The 15,281-nt window shown below is 38.1% G+C and overlaps 2 protein-coding genes across 6 annotated transcripts in view; one reads left to right on the forward strand and one right to left on the reverse strand.

Annotated features, from left to right (window-relative positions):
- The window catches only part of CTNNA2 (catenin alpha 2), a 1,472,650-nt gene that overhangs the window by 482,888 nt on the left and 974,481 nt on the right, over nucleotides 1–15,281 (reverse strand). The gene's annotated exons all lie outside the window — the stretch shown is intronic.
- Nucleotides 11,522–13,816, forward strand: LOC104005058 (RNA-binding protein 7-like). The gene has a single exon (XM_054678554.2). The coding sequence runs from the start codon at nucleotides 11,679–11,681 to the stop codon at nucleotides 12,279–12,281; it is 603 nt and encodes a 200-aa protein (XP_054534529.1). The 5' UTR covers nucleotides 11,522–11,678; the 3' UTR covers nucleotides 12,282–13,816.

Raw genomic sequence — 15,281 nt, forward strand, 5'->3', positions numbered from 1 at the left:
AGAGAAAGATAACATAAACATAAGTTGCCATTCTTTGAGAAAGAGAAAAAAATAACAGACTGGGGGTGAATGTGGTGATAATAAATGAGCTTGATTTGAATATGTTGAGTTTGGGGTGTCTTTGTGACCTTCAAGATTGGCTTCAAGGAGACTATCGTTAGGAACTCAGAATAGCAACCTGGTCAGAGGAATGTGTTCATGAGTAATTAAAGCCATGGGCAAGAATGAGATGGCCTAGGATTGTATAAATGAGCTCAATTATGGCATAAATGGTCCAGAGTCTTGGAAAAACAGCCCAAGGAAGGTAGCCCCAGAGGATGACGTCTTAGATAACTAGGAGTCAGGGTGAGTGCCTGGCACTGCTGTGCTGCGGGTATCATAACACAAGAGTATACATAGGTGAGCACCATCATCAAGGTATGCTCAGTTCCCAAGTTTAGTAACAACTTCCCTTTTCAATATTATCTCACCCCTCCAAATCATATTATGAGGCAACACAGTTGGAAAACGCAGTGTATGTATGGGAATTAGAGAAAGGCTAGGGAGAACTAACTACTTATCTATTGGATAAGGCATTAAGAATTCCACATTTTTTATTTCTCTTATTCTCTGAGGCCATATTTGATATTAGCATTGAGAAAACGACTTTATATTGGCACAGTGCATGTGCCAGTTATCAATGTATTACCTCCCAGCTACAAAGTCTGCCCTTAATTACTTGTTGTGCAATAGTGGAATGGATCCTTTAGCATTTCTTTGTTGCAACAGGCATGACATTAAATTATGTCAGTAGAGGGTGTTGGAGCGGGAGGGAAGAAGAGTCTTTTCTTCCCGGTTCTGGTGTACTGCGCTTCTTTTCGCATCTTCCTATTGCAGGCTACTAGTGGTATAGTGTAGGGACATCCAATGTTGTGTACATTCCCTAGGTGAGCTCAGGGCTCTGTCTGCAGTCCAGTATCCATGTAACTGCAGACCTCCTGATGCAGACACCATGCACCCTAGGCCTTCCCTTGACAGGCAGCAGGTTCCTGGCACCTTGCTTCCCTCTGATCCCACTCACCAGCATTGTGCAGCCTATACCCTGGAGCATACAGGCCAACCCATAAAACGTGTTTACCATCCAGTGCGAGGCAACTATACCTTCTCCAGTGAAGTCTGAATTCAAGCTTTGGAGAGAAGGCCCCTTCATTTAAAATTTGTCCCTTCCTTAAATAATCTCCCTAAGTTCTAAGGTCTTATTTAGAGTTCTTTTTATACCTTTATAATTACTCTCCTCTAATAGATACTAATTTCTCTGTTCAAATGAATTGCATGTCTGTCTGCTGACTGGATTCTGACTGATACAGTCATGCTTTCCATTTTTAAATATTTGGTAAATCTGATAGTCCTTACAATATTCTTTTGAAATAACTATTCCCATTTTAGACATGAAAGCACTTTGTCCCACTTTTTTCACTCATCCAATAAGTGTTTACTGAGTGCTGAATATGAGCCTGGCACATGGCTGTGCACTAAACGTGACGTGGCTAGGGTAGGTTCAGAATCCAGAACCCAAGACTAGGCTGCTTTCCATTACACATTAAAGGTGGTAGTAAGTGTGTTGGTGGCACATTATTTTTTGAAGAATGTTAAGGCATGGCTTCTCAAACTTTAATGTGCATACAAATTACCTATATAAGTACAGGTTCTGATTCAGAGGTTTTTATGGATTGAATTGTACCCCTTCCCCACAAATTTATATGTTAAAGTACTCACCCCCCAGGACTTCAGAATGTGACCTTATTTGAAGATGGCATCATTGTAGATGATTAGGTTAATATGAAGTCACACTGGAGTAGACTGGGCCCTTAATCCAATATGGCCAGTGTTTTGATAAATAACGGCATGTGAGAAGGCACCTGCACACAGGGAGTGCACCATGTGAACTTGAAGGCAGAGATCAGGGTGATGCATCTATAAGCCAAGGGACGTAAAGACTGCCAATTAACCACCAGAAACTAGAAGAGCTGCAAGGAACACATTCTCCCTCAGAGACAATAGATGGAACCAACCCAGCTAACATCTTGATCTCAGACTTCTGGCCTCTAGAGCCATGAGACAATACATTTCCATTGTTTAAGCCACCCAGTTTATGGCACGCTGTTACGGCAGCTCTAGGAAACTAATACAGTGGGCTTGAGGTGTAGCCTGAGATTCTGAATTTCTAACAAACTCCCAGGTGATGCTGATGCTATTGGTCTTTAGATCACATTTTGAGTGGAATGAGGAGTGAGTATATAAAAGAGGACACCATACCTTCTCCCCCTGCTTCCTTTTAGAGAACAGTATCCTTCCTACAGTATTGGTTAAAGGAACAAACCCCATAGTCTGGCCAGTAACCTATAACCTGTATAGCCTGTCTCAAAACAATGAAATGATTTTCTGGTTGGCATAGAGGGAGAAATTGCATATTGTTAAAAGGGAGAGTAAAGTTCAAGGCAGTTCATATACAAGTGTAAATTAAGAGGAATAAGCAGAACAAACCAGTTAGTTGGGCTGAAAAAACACATGTGATGGTATAGCCAAATCATTTTAGTGCAGGAGGTGGCAGATCAACAAAGTCCAACTGCAGGGGTCCCCGAGTAGCCATAAACATGGAAACCGCTCCCTGTCATGATCTTTGTGGGGTCTGATCCTGCTAGGCTTGCCTTTTCTATGATTTCTCCCTTGCTGCTTTACATGCACCCTCATAATACTTCCTCTTTGCTTTCCCTCATTATTTGTAACCAAAGTGTTCTAACTATTAAAATACACAAAGCATTTTAGTAAAGATGAACACATCTTTCCTCTGCAATGGATCCCCCACAGCAGAGATGTTAAATTGTCTCCTGCTAGCCTTACTTTTCTTTCTTCCTTTTATGAATTTTACCAGGGCATATGGCCTCCTAGCTGATGATTTTGTTTCCCAGCTCCCCTGCCACTAGGTGTGGCCATGTGACTGAGTTTGGGACAATGGAATATGGGTTGACGTGATGTGTGCAATTTCAGCATCATGTCCTTAAGGCAGAGCTTTCCCTGGGCATCCCTTTTTTTCATTACAACAACCTGGGAATCAGCAACAAGAACAGCATCTGTTAGACTCAAAAATGGAAGCTGCATGGAGGAAAGTGCATGAGACTCGCTAGCCTAGGTGCCTTGAGCACTGATGCCTCCCCATCCTAGATTGCTGTTACCTTTGGGTTGTCACATATTTGGGGGCTTCTTTGTTACAGTATCTTAACAGGTACCCTAAGAAATCACTGTCTAAGAAACTGTCCACAATGTTTACTTTTATAGAACCTTGCTGTCCATCTCCAATTCTAAGCCTTGGCCTGCCAGCTCCATTCTGCTTTATTTAAGATTGACGGGACTTAGCAGTACTAAGGTATCTGTGCCCATGCACAAACCAGAAGATCAGCACCTTCATTTTTAGTCAGGGCTGTACAGCAGCTTCCGGCCATTGCATGAGCCTTAAGGACATGCTTTTCCATCAAGCACGATCGTGCCTGAACTGAGATGGGCTCTTGTCTTCATTTGGAGCCAATGTTATTCCATCCATGTATATGCACAGGCTAAAATGTTAAAACAGATATCAGCCCTGCACAAAAGCAAACACAAATGCTGGATGACTAAGGAGAATTTTAAATAATAAAAAATCTCTCCTTTTTCAGAGCTAGTATTTACACAGCCAGGTCTTCTGCTAATCAACAACTTATATTGAGAGCAATGCCCAAGAATTCCCAGCACTCAACTAGAGCAGCTAGTTTTATTAAACATTTTTCCCTGTTTAGGCAGATACTATGGACCTATTTTATAGACAGGGAAACTGATACACTGAAAAGTTGTACCCTTTCAGTGTATAGAGCAGTTAAATATAAAAGCAACCCCAGCATAACACCTCACCCACCCAATAGATGCTTCTTCACCATTCATTTATTGGTTCATTCATTTAATTTATTCTTACTTTTTAAAAATTTATATATTCAACCAATAAACATGTGGCTTGCCTGTTAATTAATATAAAATGGGCCAGTTATATAACTTATCATTTGCATATTATTTCATCAGATAAGCATTAACTTAGCACTTACTATGTGTGGCCCAGTACACCCAGGAAAGGGTATTGAACAAGGAGCATACAGTCCTGTTTTTGAAACACTACAATAGGTTGTAATACGTCATGGTTAACCTCTTGAGACTGGAGTCAATCCTGCTTCAGTTTACCAGCACATACTGAGTGCCACTGGCTGAGTACACCCAGGCCAAATGACCAGGCTCCATCCACATATCAGTTCTACTGGTCTCACTGTAGAAAACCTAGATCAGGTGATGGTTGGGTGAAGAAGAAGATAAACTGTCAAAGAAAGAAATATGAACAGCCTTCTCCGCATAAAAACTCAAAGTGCTTGGCCTCCTGATAGTAGGCTAGTTGTCACTTTGATATATGAAGGATGTACTCCACACACACACACAAACACACACACACACAGAGAGAGAGAGAGCACAGAGAGAGAGAGAGAGAGAGAGAGAGACAGAGAGAGAGAGAGAGACAGGCAGGCAGAACTAAGAGTTGGAAAATGCATTATAAAAAGAAAAACAAAAAATATCAATTATTTAGTCCAGAAAATGTAAATAAGAGGGGTAGAGGAGAATTGTTATTGTTTTTAAATGAATTGGCCTTACTTGATAAACGGAAACAATTATTTACTGAGTTCTTGCTACCTCTAGGCACTGTGCCAACACTTTTCCATGCTTCCTTGTTTCCTCATTTAGTTCTAACACCATGCCAGGTAGGTATTGCTAACTCTGATTACAAATATAAATATAAATAATAAAGAAGCCAAGGTTTAGAAAGGTCAAGGATGTCACCTAAAGTCACGCAAGTGGCAAGTGGCAGAACTAAGACTAGAAATCGTGTCTATCTGGCACCAAAACCCATGTATTTTGTATACTGTTACAATGCTATATATGCAACCATGCAAGAGCAGGAGCAGCTCACAGCCAAAATGACACGGAGCTAGTGAAAGGAATCCAGAGGTGAAATCTCAGTTGGTCAGGGCTCTGTGGGTAACAAGAGGAAGGTGCCGCCAAGGTAGGAAGCATCCATCAGGCCAACACCTCCTACCCACAGAGTTTAGGCCACAGAAACGGATAGAGCAGGGGTGGTCACAGGCCAGATGCTGACATTTCCAGAGCTCAGCAAAGAGTCAATGTGGGGACCCAAATACCATATCTTAAATATTTAAGTGTTATAAGTCAAGCAAACAAACTTAAATATTTTCCATTCTTCTTTTGTAACACGTATACCTTTATAACGTATACCTTTGTAAAAGCTGGGAAGGCCAGATTCTGATTGGATTTCTCCAACCTAAGTGGTTAATCTGTGACCTCAGCCACCACTATCATCCCAAGGCCTTCCCCCTTTCCCCTCCGATCCCAGCTCCATGGTGAGGAATTTCGTGCTCATGACTATGGACATCCAGTTAAAATCAATGTCCAGGCTTGAGTCACACAATCTTCCCTACAAATAACAGCATTTGGGGGATCCATCCACAGCATCACTGTTTTCTGCCCCCAGGCAAGAGGCCCCACAAACCCTGGAAGCTAGCTCGGAGCTATTTGGATAGTCAGTTTTAAGGCCTTGGTACCCATAGTGTGGTGCAGGATAAAGGCATGGGCTCCCAAGGTCAGGCCCCGTGGCCCATGGATTCCTTATCTCACGGAGCAGAGCCCAGCCAGGGGAGGCCAAAGTGGGGGCCTCTAAATCGCGTGGCTTAGGATAGGCGCTCCTCTTGCCAAGATCAAAGGTCAGTCTTGTGGAGTCACATACTTCTCTTGCAAAGGGAGAAGAAAATTTGGTTTGCGGGAATCAACTAGGTTAGAAATGTTCTAATTCGTAAGTTCTCATCCCCTATTATACATTCAAATCACCTAAGAAAGTCTAAAAAAAAAATGTGTACCTGAAAAAAAAATACACATACCTGGTCCCACCCATAGACAATCTGATTTAATTGATATGGAAAGCACCTTGGGTATCAAAAATTTTGTAAAGCTGCCCAATGGGATGTAAATGTGCAACCAAGATTGGATACTACTATTAATTACATAAAAGAATGTATATTATGGCCTGGAAACAACTCCTCCCACTCTAACCATGTATGTGTCTGTGAAACTTTGATGATCACTAAGGGGTGAGAGTGAGAATAGTAGGAAGGTGATCAGAAGGAGGAGGGGAGGTAGGGGCCCAGGCCAGAGGTAAGACACTGAGACAAGACTGTGCCATTCATCTGACACCAAAGCATTTCTCCAGGAGTAATGATATGTGATTTCTATGGGCAGGTGGGGGATGGAATTATTTTATTTGGCTTTTATAGATATTTTCTTTCTTTCAAATTGTCCCCACATCCCTGCACCTCAATGCCTGTCACCTATTTCAAACTAGTGGTTTTGATAAAATCTTACTTCTACTTAGGGTCAGAGAGTCTTCCAGGATCATGTCCTTGAACTTCCCTTTTCTGAGAGCTGTGAGGCTGGAGGGGGAAAGAAAGGGAGTGCAGAGAACAAACACCTCTGCTCCTTTCCTCTGGTACTGCACCCAGCCATGCCCCTCCCCTGGTGGTGCCTCTCTGATACCTATTCAGGAGATGAAATAAACAAATGTACAGCCATTCCCTGCTTCTCCCCCAAGGCACTGATTTTGTGTCCTCTGGGTAGACTGGTTATGGCAAAGAATAAAAAGTGGGAAAAAGTGTTTCAGTAAAGTGAGCACACAAATACATGCTGATTAAATGCTTCCCTCACAAACAGCCGCAGAGCCCCTGCTTTATCTCTATCAATATTATCAAAGCACACCTTTCCTAAGGCTCTACTGGAAATTCCAGTTACAATCACATATTAGCTACTTTATTTTCAGGCATTTTTCCCTCTAAGAGCTAAATGGGAAACTCAAGCTGAATGCATTAGTGAAATGATGGAAAAAAAATCCGTGCATTACAACTAATTCCTGATAACCATTCAAGACAAATTCTGAATATGGCCAGAGAAAAATATCTGACTGTAGTTATCTTTTAGGCTAAAGGTCTAGGCAGATGTTTTGCTTAAGCAAATTTTGGTTAGAACAATGATCTTTAAACTTGGGAACATATGGTACCCTCAGGTCCACATTCAAGGACAGTTATGAGGGAAACAAATTCCATGTTCTCACTGTATTTACTCTCTCAAATTGCCCAAGAATGTATGATGTATCTTTTTTCAAAAGTCCTCCCATTTTACCAAAGATTGCGTAACTGTTAGCCAACATAAATATCATTACTGCATTGCCCTGAGAATAGACATACTTCCAAGCAGCAAAGGGATAAAGCTAAATATTATTTTCTAAAATGTGGTTTAAAACTTTTTGATAAAATAACCTTGTATATTTATTTCAATTATAATGATTCCTCTTATTTCACTCTCTGAGCTGTTTCATATTGTCAAGCTTCTAATAACAAGAAAAATATATTTGAACTTTAATTAAAATGTTTAAATATAAACAAAATGTGTGAGATAGACTTCTTGGAAGATACAGCGTTAGGTTGGTGCAAAAGTAAGTGTGATTTTTGCCATTAACAGTAATGGCAATTACTAATATATATATACTTTTTTTTCCTATTCCTCCTGCTAAGTACCAGTAAAGTTTGTGGCCATTATGTATAAAACAAGTGTAAGAAGAATGAAATGCAAGAAGAAGTCAGGCTGGCTAGGGATTACAGGATCTGTAGAAGGACAGTGGTGAGTCTCCTGGGTTTTCTTTCTGTAATATCTCACACTTGAAGCTGACGGCACAGACAAAAAAAAAGACCCAACCTAAAAGGAAAACAAACTGCTTCCTAATTCTGACAGAAAACGTGAGGGTTTTCCATACCAAACAATTTTCCAACTCTCCAGACACCAACTGAGTGTCCCACAATTCAACTATGACACCAGCTTCCCAGAGTTAATACAAATCCCACAAGTAAAGGGCTCATTCCCACAAGACTGCACCCCTCCCAGCTTCAGACACAGATCACAAGCCCCAGACTGTGACCTGTCATCTGATCAACTGGCTATAAATCAGGGGTTCCCATGACCTTCCTCAGGTTTGACAATTTGCTAGAATAACTCATGGAATGCAGAAAAACATTGACCTAAGGATACAACTCAGAAAGAGCCAACAGCCAAATAGAAGAGATGAATAAGCTAAGGTATGGGAGTTAGGAGGCGGCATGGAGCTTCCATGCCTTCTCCAAACACACCATCCTTCCAACCCCTTCCATGTGTTCAGCAACCCAGCAGCTCTCTGACCCCATCCCTTAGGTTTTAATGGAAGCTTCACTGCATAGGCATGGTTGATTAAATCATTGGCCTTTGCTGACTGAGTCAGTCTCCAGTCCTCCTCTCCCTGAAGGTCTTGGAGATGGGAAAGTAGAGTGAGGGTGAAAGTTCCAACCCTTTAATCATAAAACTGGTTCCTTGACAATATGCCCCATCCCCTAAGAGTCATTCCTTAGCATAAACTAAACTCAGGTATGGTTGAAAATGTGCATGTTAAGAATAACAAAACACGATCCTCTCACTCCTACCACTCAGAAAATTTCAAAGGTTTTTGGAGCTCTGTGCCAGGAACTAGAGTCAAAGATCAAATATATATTTCTTAATATATCACAATATCATGACATCAAAGCTGCTTTCTCTAACCAAAGGATCATAAAAGGGAAAGCCTGTTAATGTAGAAAAAATTTAGATAATAGCCACTTTAGGTAAACACCACTGAAAAAAACTGTGCCTCCAACCTCATGTAGGCCAGCAAAGGCCAAGTGGGGAGCTGAGACTTCCACCCTTATGAGGCTGTAATGACATGTCCCAACATTCACACCAGGGTGGTATCAAAGAAGCCCAAGTAGAACGCCAAGACTGTGATCCACATAATAAGAAAACTTGCCAGGGGTCTTAGTGGAGACTATGTGAGGAGCTTGAAATACCATCATCCTACTCTGTTGACATGAGATCAGAAGAGGCCTGTGAAGAGTCAGGTCTTCACCATCAGCCAGTGATAATCCGGTCATCCCCACTAAGATGTCAGCGCAGAAGACATGAAAAGCCAGAACTCCCAATCCTTTCCAGCAGCAATGGGAGTTTTCCCCACTTACATGTCAACAGAGACTTCTAGATTCCACTTCTTGTAATGCAGGTATGACAAAAATGCTTCAAAAAGCAATTACTAACAAACTTGAAACAAACAATAAATAGAAGGCCTTATCAAAGAAATGGATAATTTCAACAAAGAAGTAGAAGATATTTTTTAAAACTACATGTAACTTTTAGAACCAAAACAATGCAATAATAAAAATTAAAATTTCAGTAGATGAGCTTAATAGCAGAATAGAAGAGATGGAGGAAAGAACTGGTGAACTGGAAGATTAAAAAAAAAGGAAAGAAAAAAATCAGGAACTAGCCAATCTTTTGAACAACAGAGAGAAACCAGATTGAAAAAAAATAAATTAATTAAAAAGCCTTAGGGACCTATGGTGCTATAAAAGATCTGACATTCCTGTAAGTTGAGGTCCTGAAGGAGAAGAGAAAAAGCATGTGGCTGGAAAAGTAGTCAAAGGAATAAGAACTAAAAACTTCAAAAATGTGTCTGGAAATATAAAGTTACAGGTTCAAGAAGCTCAGAAAACCCTAAGCAGTGTAACCTGAAAGAAATCCCTAATAAGGCACGCCACTGTTACACTTCCGAAAATTAAGAAAAAATACAAGTCTTATCTAGAAAAAAAAAAAAAAACCTGAAAGTTGGGAAAAGCTGTTCAAATAAGAGTAGATTTCTTATCAAAAGTCAGGGAGACCAGAAGGAAGTGGCACAATATTTTCCAAGACTGAAAATAAGAACTGTTAACTATAATTCTATATCCAATGAAAATATTCTTTAAGGAGGAAACCATTACACGCTCTATTGAAGAAAATGTAAGACTTTGTTATCAATAGACCTCCCCCAAAAGAAGGGCTAAAGACAGCTCTCTAAATAAAAGGAAAGGAAAGGGGGGGGGGTGGGGGGGGAAGGCTAGAATATAAAGAAAAAAGAAAAATATGGTAAGCAAAAATACAGGAAAATACAAAATACCTACCTTCTCTCCTGAGTATTCTAAATTATATTTGATGGTTGAAGCAAAAATTATAAAATTACAACACTGTCTAGTTTGATTCTAAATGTACACATAGAAAATATTGACAATAACTATAAATAAAGTGAGGATAAAGGGACATAAAGGCAGATAAATATTTCTAAACTTCACTAGAATTGGTAATATGAAAACATCTATATATATATAATTTATGTGTAAAGAATGTATTGCCTAGGTCAACTATTAAAAAGGCTATGCCAAGAGATATATTATAGATAAGTAAAACAGAATTCCATAAAAGAAAAAATGATCAAGTAATATATAGGAAGACAGGAAAAGAAAACAGCAAAGTAAAAACAGAGAAAACAAACAGAAAACAAAAAATAATATGGCAGACTTAAGCTTTAGCATACCAATAATTACATTAAATGCAAATAACCTAAATATGCCAATTAAAACGTATATATTAGAAGACTGGATCCAAAACCATTATCCAACTATATGCTCTCTATAAGAAAATCACTTCAAATATAATAATATAGGAAGTAGAAGTAATAATATAAGTAGAAGGATGAAAAAATACATACATACAGAAGGATGAAAAAATACATATATATGAAAATATAAATATTATTAATGAAAAAAGCAGAATTGGCTATATTAATATCAGATTAAGTAGAATTCAGAGCAAACAAAACTATCAAAGAGAGACACGTGATATTAAAGTGTTAATCAATGAAAAAAGCAACCCGAAATATGTATGTATTAAAAACCAGAGTTATAAAATATGTGAAGCAAAAACTGATAGAACTGAAAGAATAGACAACTGTACAATTATTGCTGTAGATTTCAAAACTTTCTTCTCAACAATTAGAGCAACTAGACTGAAAAACAAAGATATAGAAGAACTCAACAGTACCAATCAATAAGATACAATACTCAATCATTAGGATATAGCCAACACTTGTAGAACATTCCACCCAGCAATAGCAGAATACAGATTCTCTTCAAGTGTCCATAGAACCTATACCAAGATATACCATATCCTGGGTCATAAAACCAGCATCAACAAATTTAAAAAAAATTGAAATCATACAAAATGTGTTCTCTGACCACAATAAAATCAAACTTGAAATCAGTAGCAGAGTGATAAAAAGAAAATCTCCAAACACCTGAAAACTAAACAACACACTTCTTAATTTATGGATCAAAGAGAAAATCTCAAGAGAAATCTCCTGTCCCAGCAATATATCATTTATATATATATAAAATGACCAAGTGGAGTTTATATCAAGGATACAAGGCTGGCTTAATATTTGAAAATCAATCAATATAATCTACTATAATAATAAGCTAGTTCTTTGTGGGCAACCTTGAAACGAAAGTGACCGAGGAGCTCCTTTTCGAGCTTTTCCACCAGGCTGGGCCAGTAATAAAGGTGAAATTCCAAAAGATAAGGATGGTAAACCAAAGCAGTTTGCGTTTGTGAATTTCAAACATGAAGTATCTGTTCCTTATGCAATGAATCTACTTAATGGAATCAAACTTTACGGAAGGCCTATCAAAATTCAATTTAGATCAGGAAGTAGTCATGCCTTGCAAGATGTCAGTTTGCCATATCCCCAACATCATGTTGGAAATTCAAGCCCTACCTCCACATCTCCTAGCAGGTACGAAAGGACTAGGGATAACATGACTTCATCAGCACAGATAATTCAGAGATCTTTCTCTTCTCCAGAAAATTTTCAGAGACAAGCAGTGATGAACAGTGCTTTGAGACAAATGTCATATGGTGGAAAATTTGGTTCTTCACCTATGGATCAATTAGGATTTTCACCATCAGTTCAATCACACAGTCATAGTTTTAATCAGTCTTCAAGCTCCCAGTGGCGCCAAGGTACACCATCATCACAGCGTAAAGTCAGAATGAATTCTCATCCCTACCTAGCAGATAGACATTATAGCCAGGAACAGCGTTGCACTGATCATGGGTCTGACCATCATTACAGAGGAAAGAGAGATGATTTCTTCTATGAAGATAGGAATCATGATGGCTGGAGCCATGACTATGATAACAGAAGAGACAGTAGCAGAGATGGAAAATGGCGCTCATCTCGACACTAACACATGTTAAAAGGACATTGTTTTTATAGGGTCATTTTAGGCCCTTTGACTAAGTTGATATGGAAATATTTTGTTGAAAAACTGTACAGAGCAGCTTTACAAGTTGTCACATTTCTTTATACATTTTTTTAAAGCTACAGTTTAATACAAAATGAATTGTGGTTTTATTACATTAATAACCTTTCACCTCAGGGTTTTATGAAGAGGAAAGGGTTTTATGCAAAAGAAAGTGCTACAATTCCTAACCATTTTAGACACTTTAGGAGGGGGTGAAGTTGTATGATAAAGCAGATATTTTAATTATTTGTTATCTTTTTGTATTGCAAGAAATTTCTTGCTAGTGAATCAAGAAAACATCCAGGTTGACAGTCTAAAATGGCTACTGGTATTTTAGTTAATTCAAAAATGAAACTTTTCAGTGATTCACTTTACTAACATTCTATTTGAGAAGGCTTATTGGTAAAGTTTGGGGATAAAGGCATTGCTTATCTTCTTATATAATTTAGGTATAAATTCTGTGACATGCTCTTGAGCTTTACCCTAATTGAACATACATGTGTAGATCTACACATACTGTTTCATTCTAAAATTTAGACATTGTTCATTAAACCACATTTGAGGTATAAGTCACTCAGGAAGTTAAAATATCTCTACACGTATATTTTTACATGAAAAATACAGTGTTAGCATAAATCCCCTTTTCAGGAAGAACAAAAATGTCAGTGCATAGTTAGATAAAATGGTAAAATGTTTTACTGAAAGCATACTTTTTTGGAAAAAAGATTCATGAAGGCTTTAAGTGCTACTTCTGTCAGTCAAACGTTAAAAACTTTAACATTTTCAAAGTGCCCAGAATGTGTACAAAGACACATGTAATGGAGACTGTACAGGTTGTTTTTTTGTTTGAACCTTTGAAAGAATTTAATCTTAACGTTTTCTAATTTTAAAATTTTAAAATCTTGTTTAACAAAAACTTGTAATGTATTAAGATACTGTTTTCATTTCATTACAGAATTGTTTATAAAAGTTCATTTGTTGAAAAATAAGGATCCTTTTTAATACCACAGCGTTTGTACAGTTCCTTTTTAATATACTGAAAATATAAAATAATAATAATAATGATAAGCTAAGGGCTGCACGTGGGGGCTCACGCCTGTAATCCCAGCACTTTGGGAGGCTGAGGCGGGTGAATCACATGAAATTAGGAGTTTGAGACTAGCCTGGCCAACATGGTGAAACCCTGTCTCTACTAAAAGTACAAAAATTAGCTGGGTGTGGTGGCATGTGCCTGTAATTCCAGCTACTCCAGGAGGCGGGGAGGTTTCAGTGAGCCAAGATCACATCACTGCACTGCAGTCTTTGCGACAGAGAGAGAGACTCTGTCTCAAGTAAAAAGCTAAAGGAGAAAATTCACACAATGATATCAATTAATGCAGAAAAAGCAATTGGCAAAAGTCAATGACCACTCATGATTAAAAAATAAACTCTCTGAAGAATATGAATAGAGGGGAACATTTTCAACCTGATATAATGTATCTACCAAAAAAAAAAAAAACTATAGCCAACATTATAGTTAATGCTGAAAGACTGAATTATTTTCCCATAAGATTGGAAACCAAGGATGTCTATTCTCACCACTTTTATTCAACATAGTGTTCTAGCCAGTTCAATAAGGCAAGAAAAGGAAATAAAAGGCATAGCGATTGAAAAAGTAAAAACAATGTATTGCAGATGATATGATTGTCTACCTAGAAAAATCTAAGGTATCTACAAAAACTCCTAGAACTCATAAGGGAGTTCAGCAAGGTTGCAAGATACAATATACATGAAACATAATTCTATTTCTTATGCTAGTAATAAACAGCTGACATGGAAATTAAAAATATAACACCATTTACAATCACTCAAAAAAGAACACATTTAGATGTAAATCCAATAAAACATATACAGAATTTGTTGGCTGAAAACTATGCAATGATGATAAAAGGAATTAAACACCTATTGAGAGACATACTGTGTTCACTGGTTGGAAGATTCAAGGTAATAAAGACATCAATTCTACCCAAATTGATATACAGGTTAACACGATTTCTAGCAAAATCCAAGCAAAACTTTTGTACATATAAATAACATTATTCTAAAATGTATATGAGAAGGCAAAGGAATTAGGATACTGAAAAGAATTTTAAAAAAGAAGATTAAAGAGGGAAGAATCTATTTAACTCAATATTGAGACTTATTTTATAGTTACAGTAATCAAGACTGTCATATTGGTGGAAAAATCAACACATAGTACAATGGAACAGAGGACCCAGAAATGGACGCATTTTTGACAAAAGTCCAAAATCAACCAAATGGGGAAGAGGTAGCTTTTTACACAAATGGTGCTAGAGCAATTGGATCTCCATAGGTAAAAAAGTGAAGCCTGACCTACATTTTACATCTTACATAAAATTAACACAAAATAGATCACAGCTCAAATGCAAAATGGAAAAATGTAAAACTTTTAGAAAAAAATAGGAAAATATTTTTAGGATCTAGGACTAGGAAAGGAGTTCTTAGACTTGACACCAAAAACACAATCTATGAGAGGAAATGTACATAAATTGAACTTCAAAACTGAAAACTTTTGCTCTGTGAAAGGTCCTGTTAAGAGGATTAAAAAAGAAGTTACGGGCCAGGCACAGTGGCTCACACCTGTAATCCCAGCACTTTGGGAGGCTGAGGCAGGCAGATCACTTGAGGTCAGGAGTTCGAGACCAGCCTGACCAGCATGGTGAAATCCCATCTCTACTAAAAATACAAAAATTAGCCCTGGTGGTGCATGCCTGTAATCCCAGCTACTTGGGAGGCTGAGGCAGGAGAAATTAGAAATGGACAAAAGATATGAAGGGACATTCCAACCAAGGAGATATATGGTTAGCACAAGAAAATATATTCAACATCATTAGTCATTAGGAAAACACAAAATAAAACCACACTGAGATATCACTATATACC

Source organism: Pan troglodytes, chromosome 12 (genome assembly GCF_028858775.2).
Source record: "Pan troglodytes isolate AG18354 chromosome 12, NHGRI_mPanTro3-v2.0_pri, whole genome shotgun sequence".
Lineage (NCBI taxonomy): Eukaryota > Metazoa > Chordata > Mammalia > Primates > Hominidae > Pan > Pan troglodytes.

Coding starts and splice junctions, on each gene's coding strand:
- LOC104005058 (XM_054678554.2), top strand. CDS start 11,679: ATGAATCTACTTAATGGAATCAAACTTTACGGAAGGCCTATCAAAATT.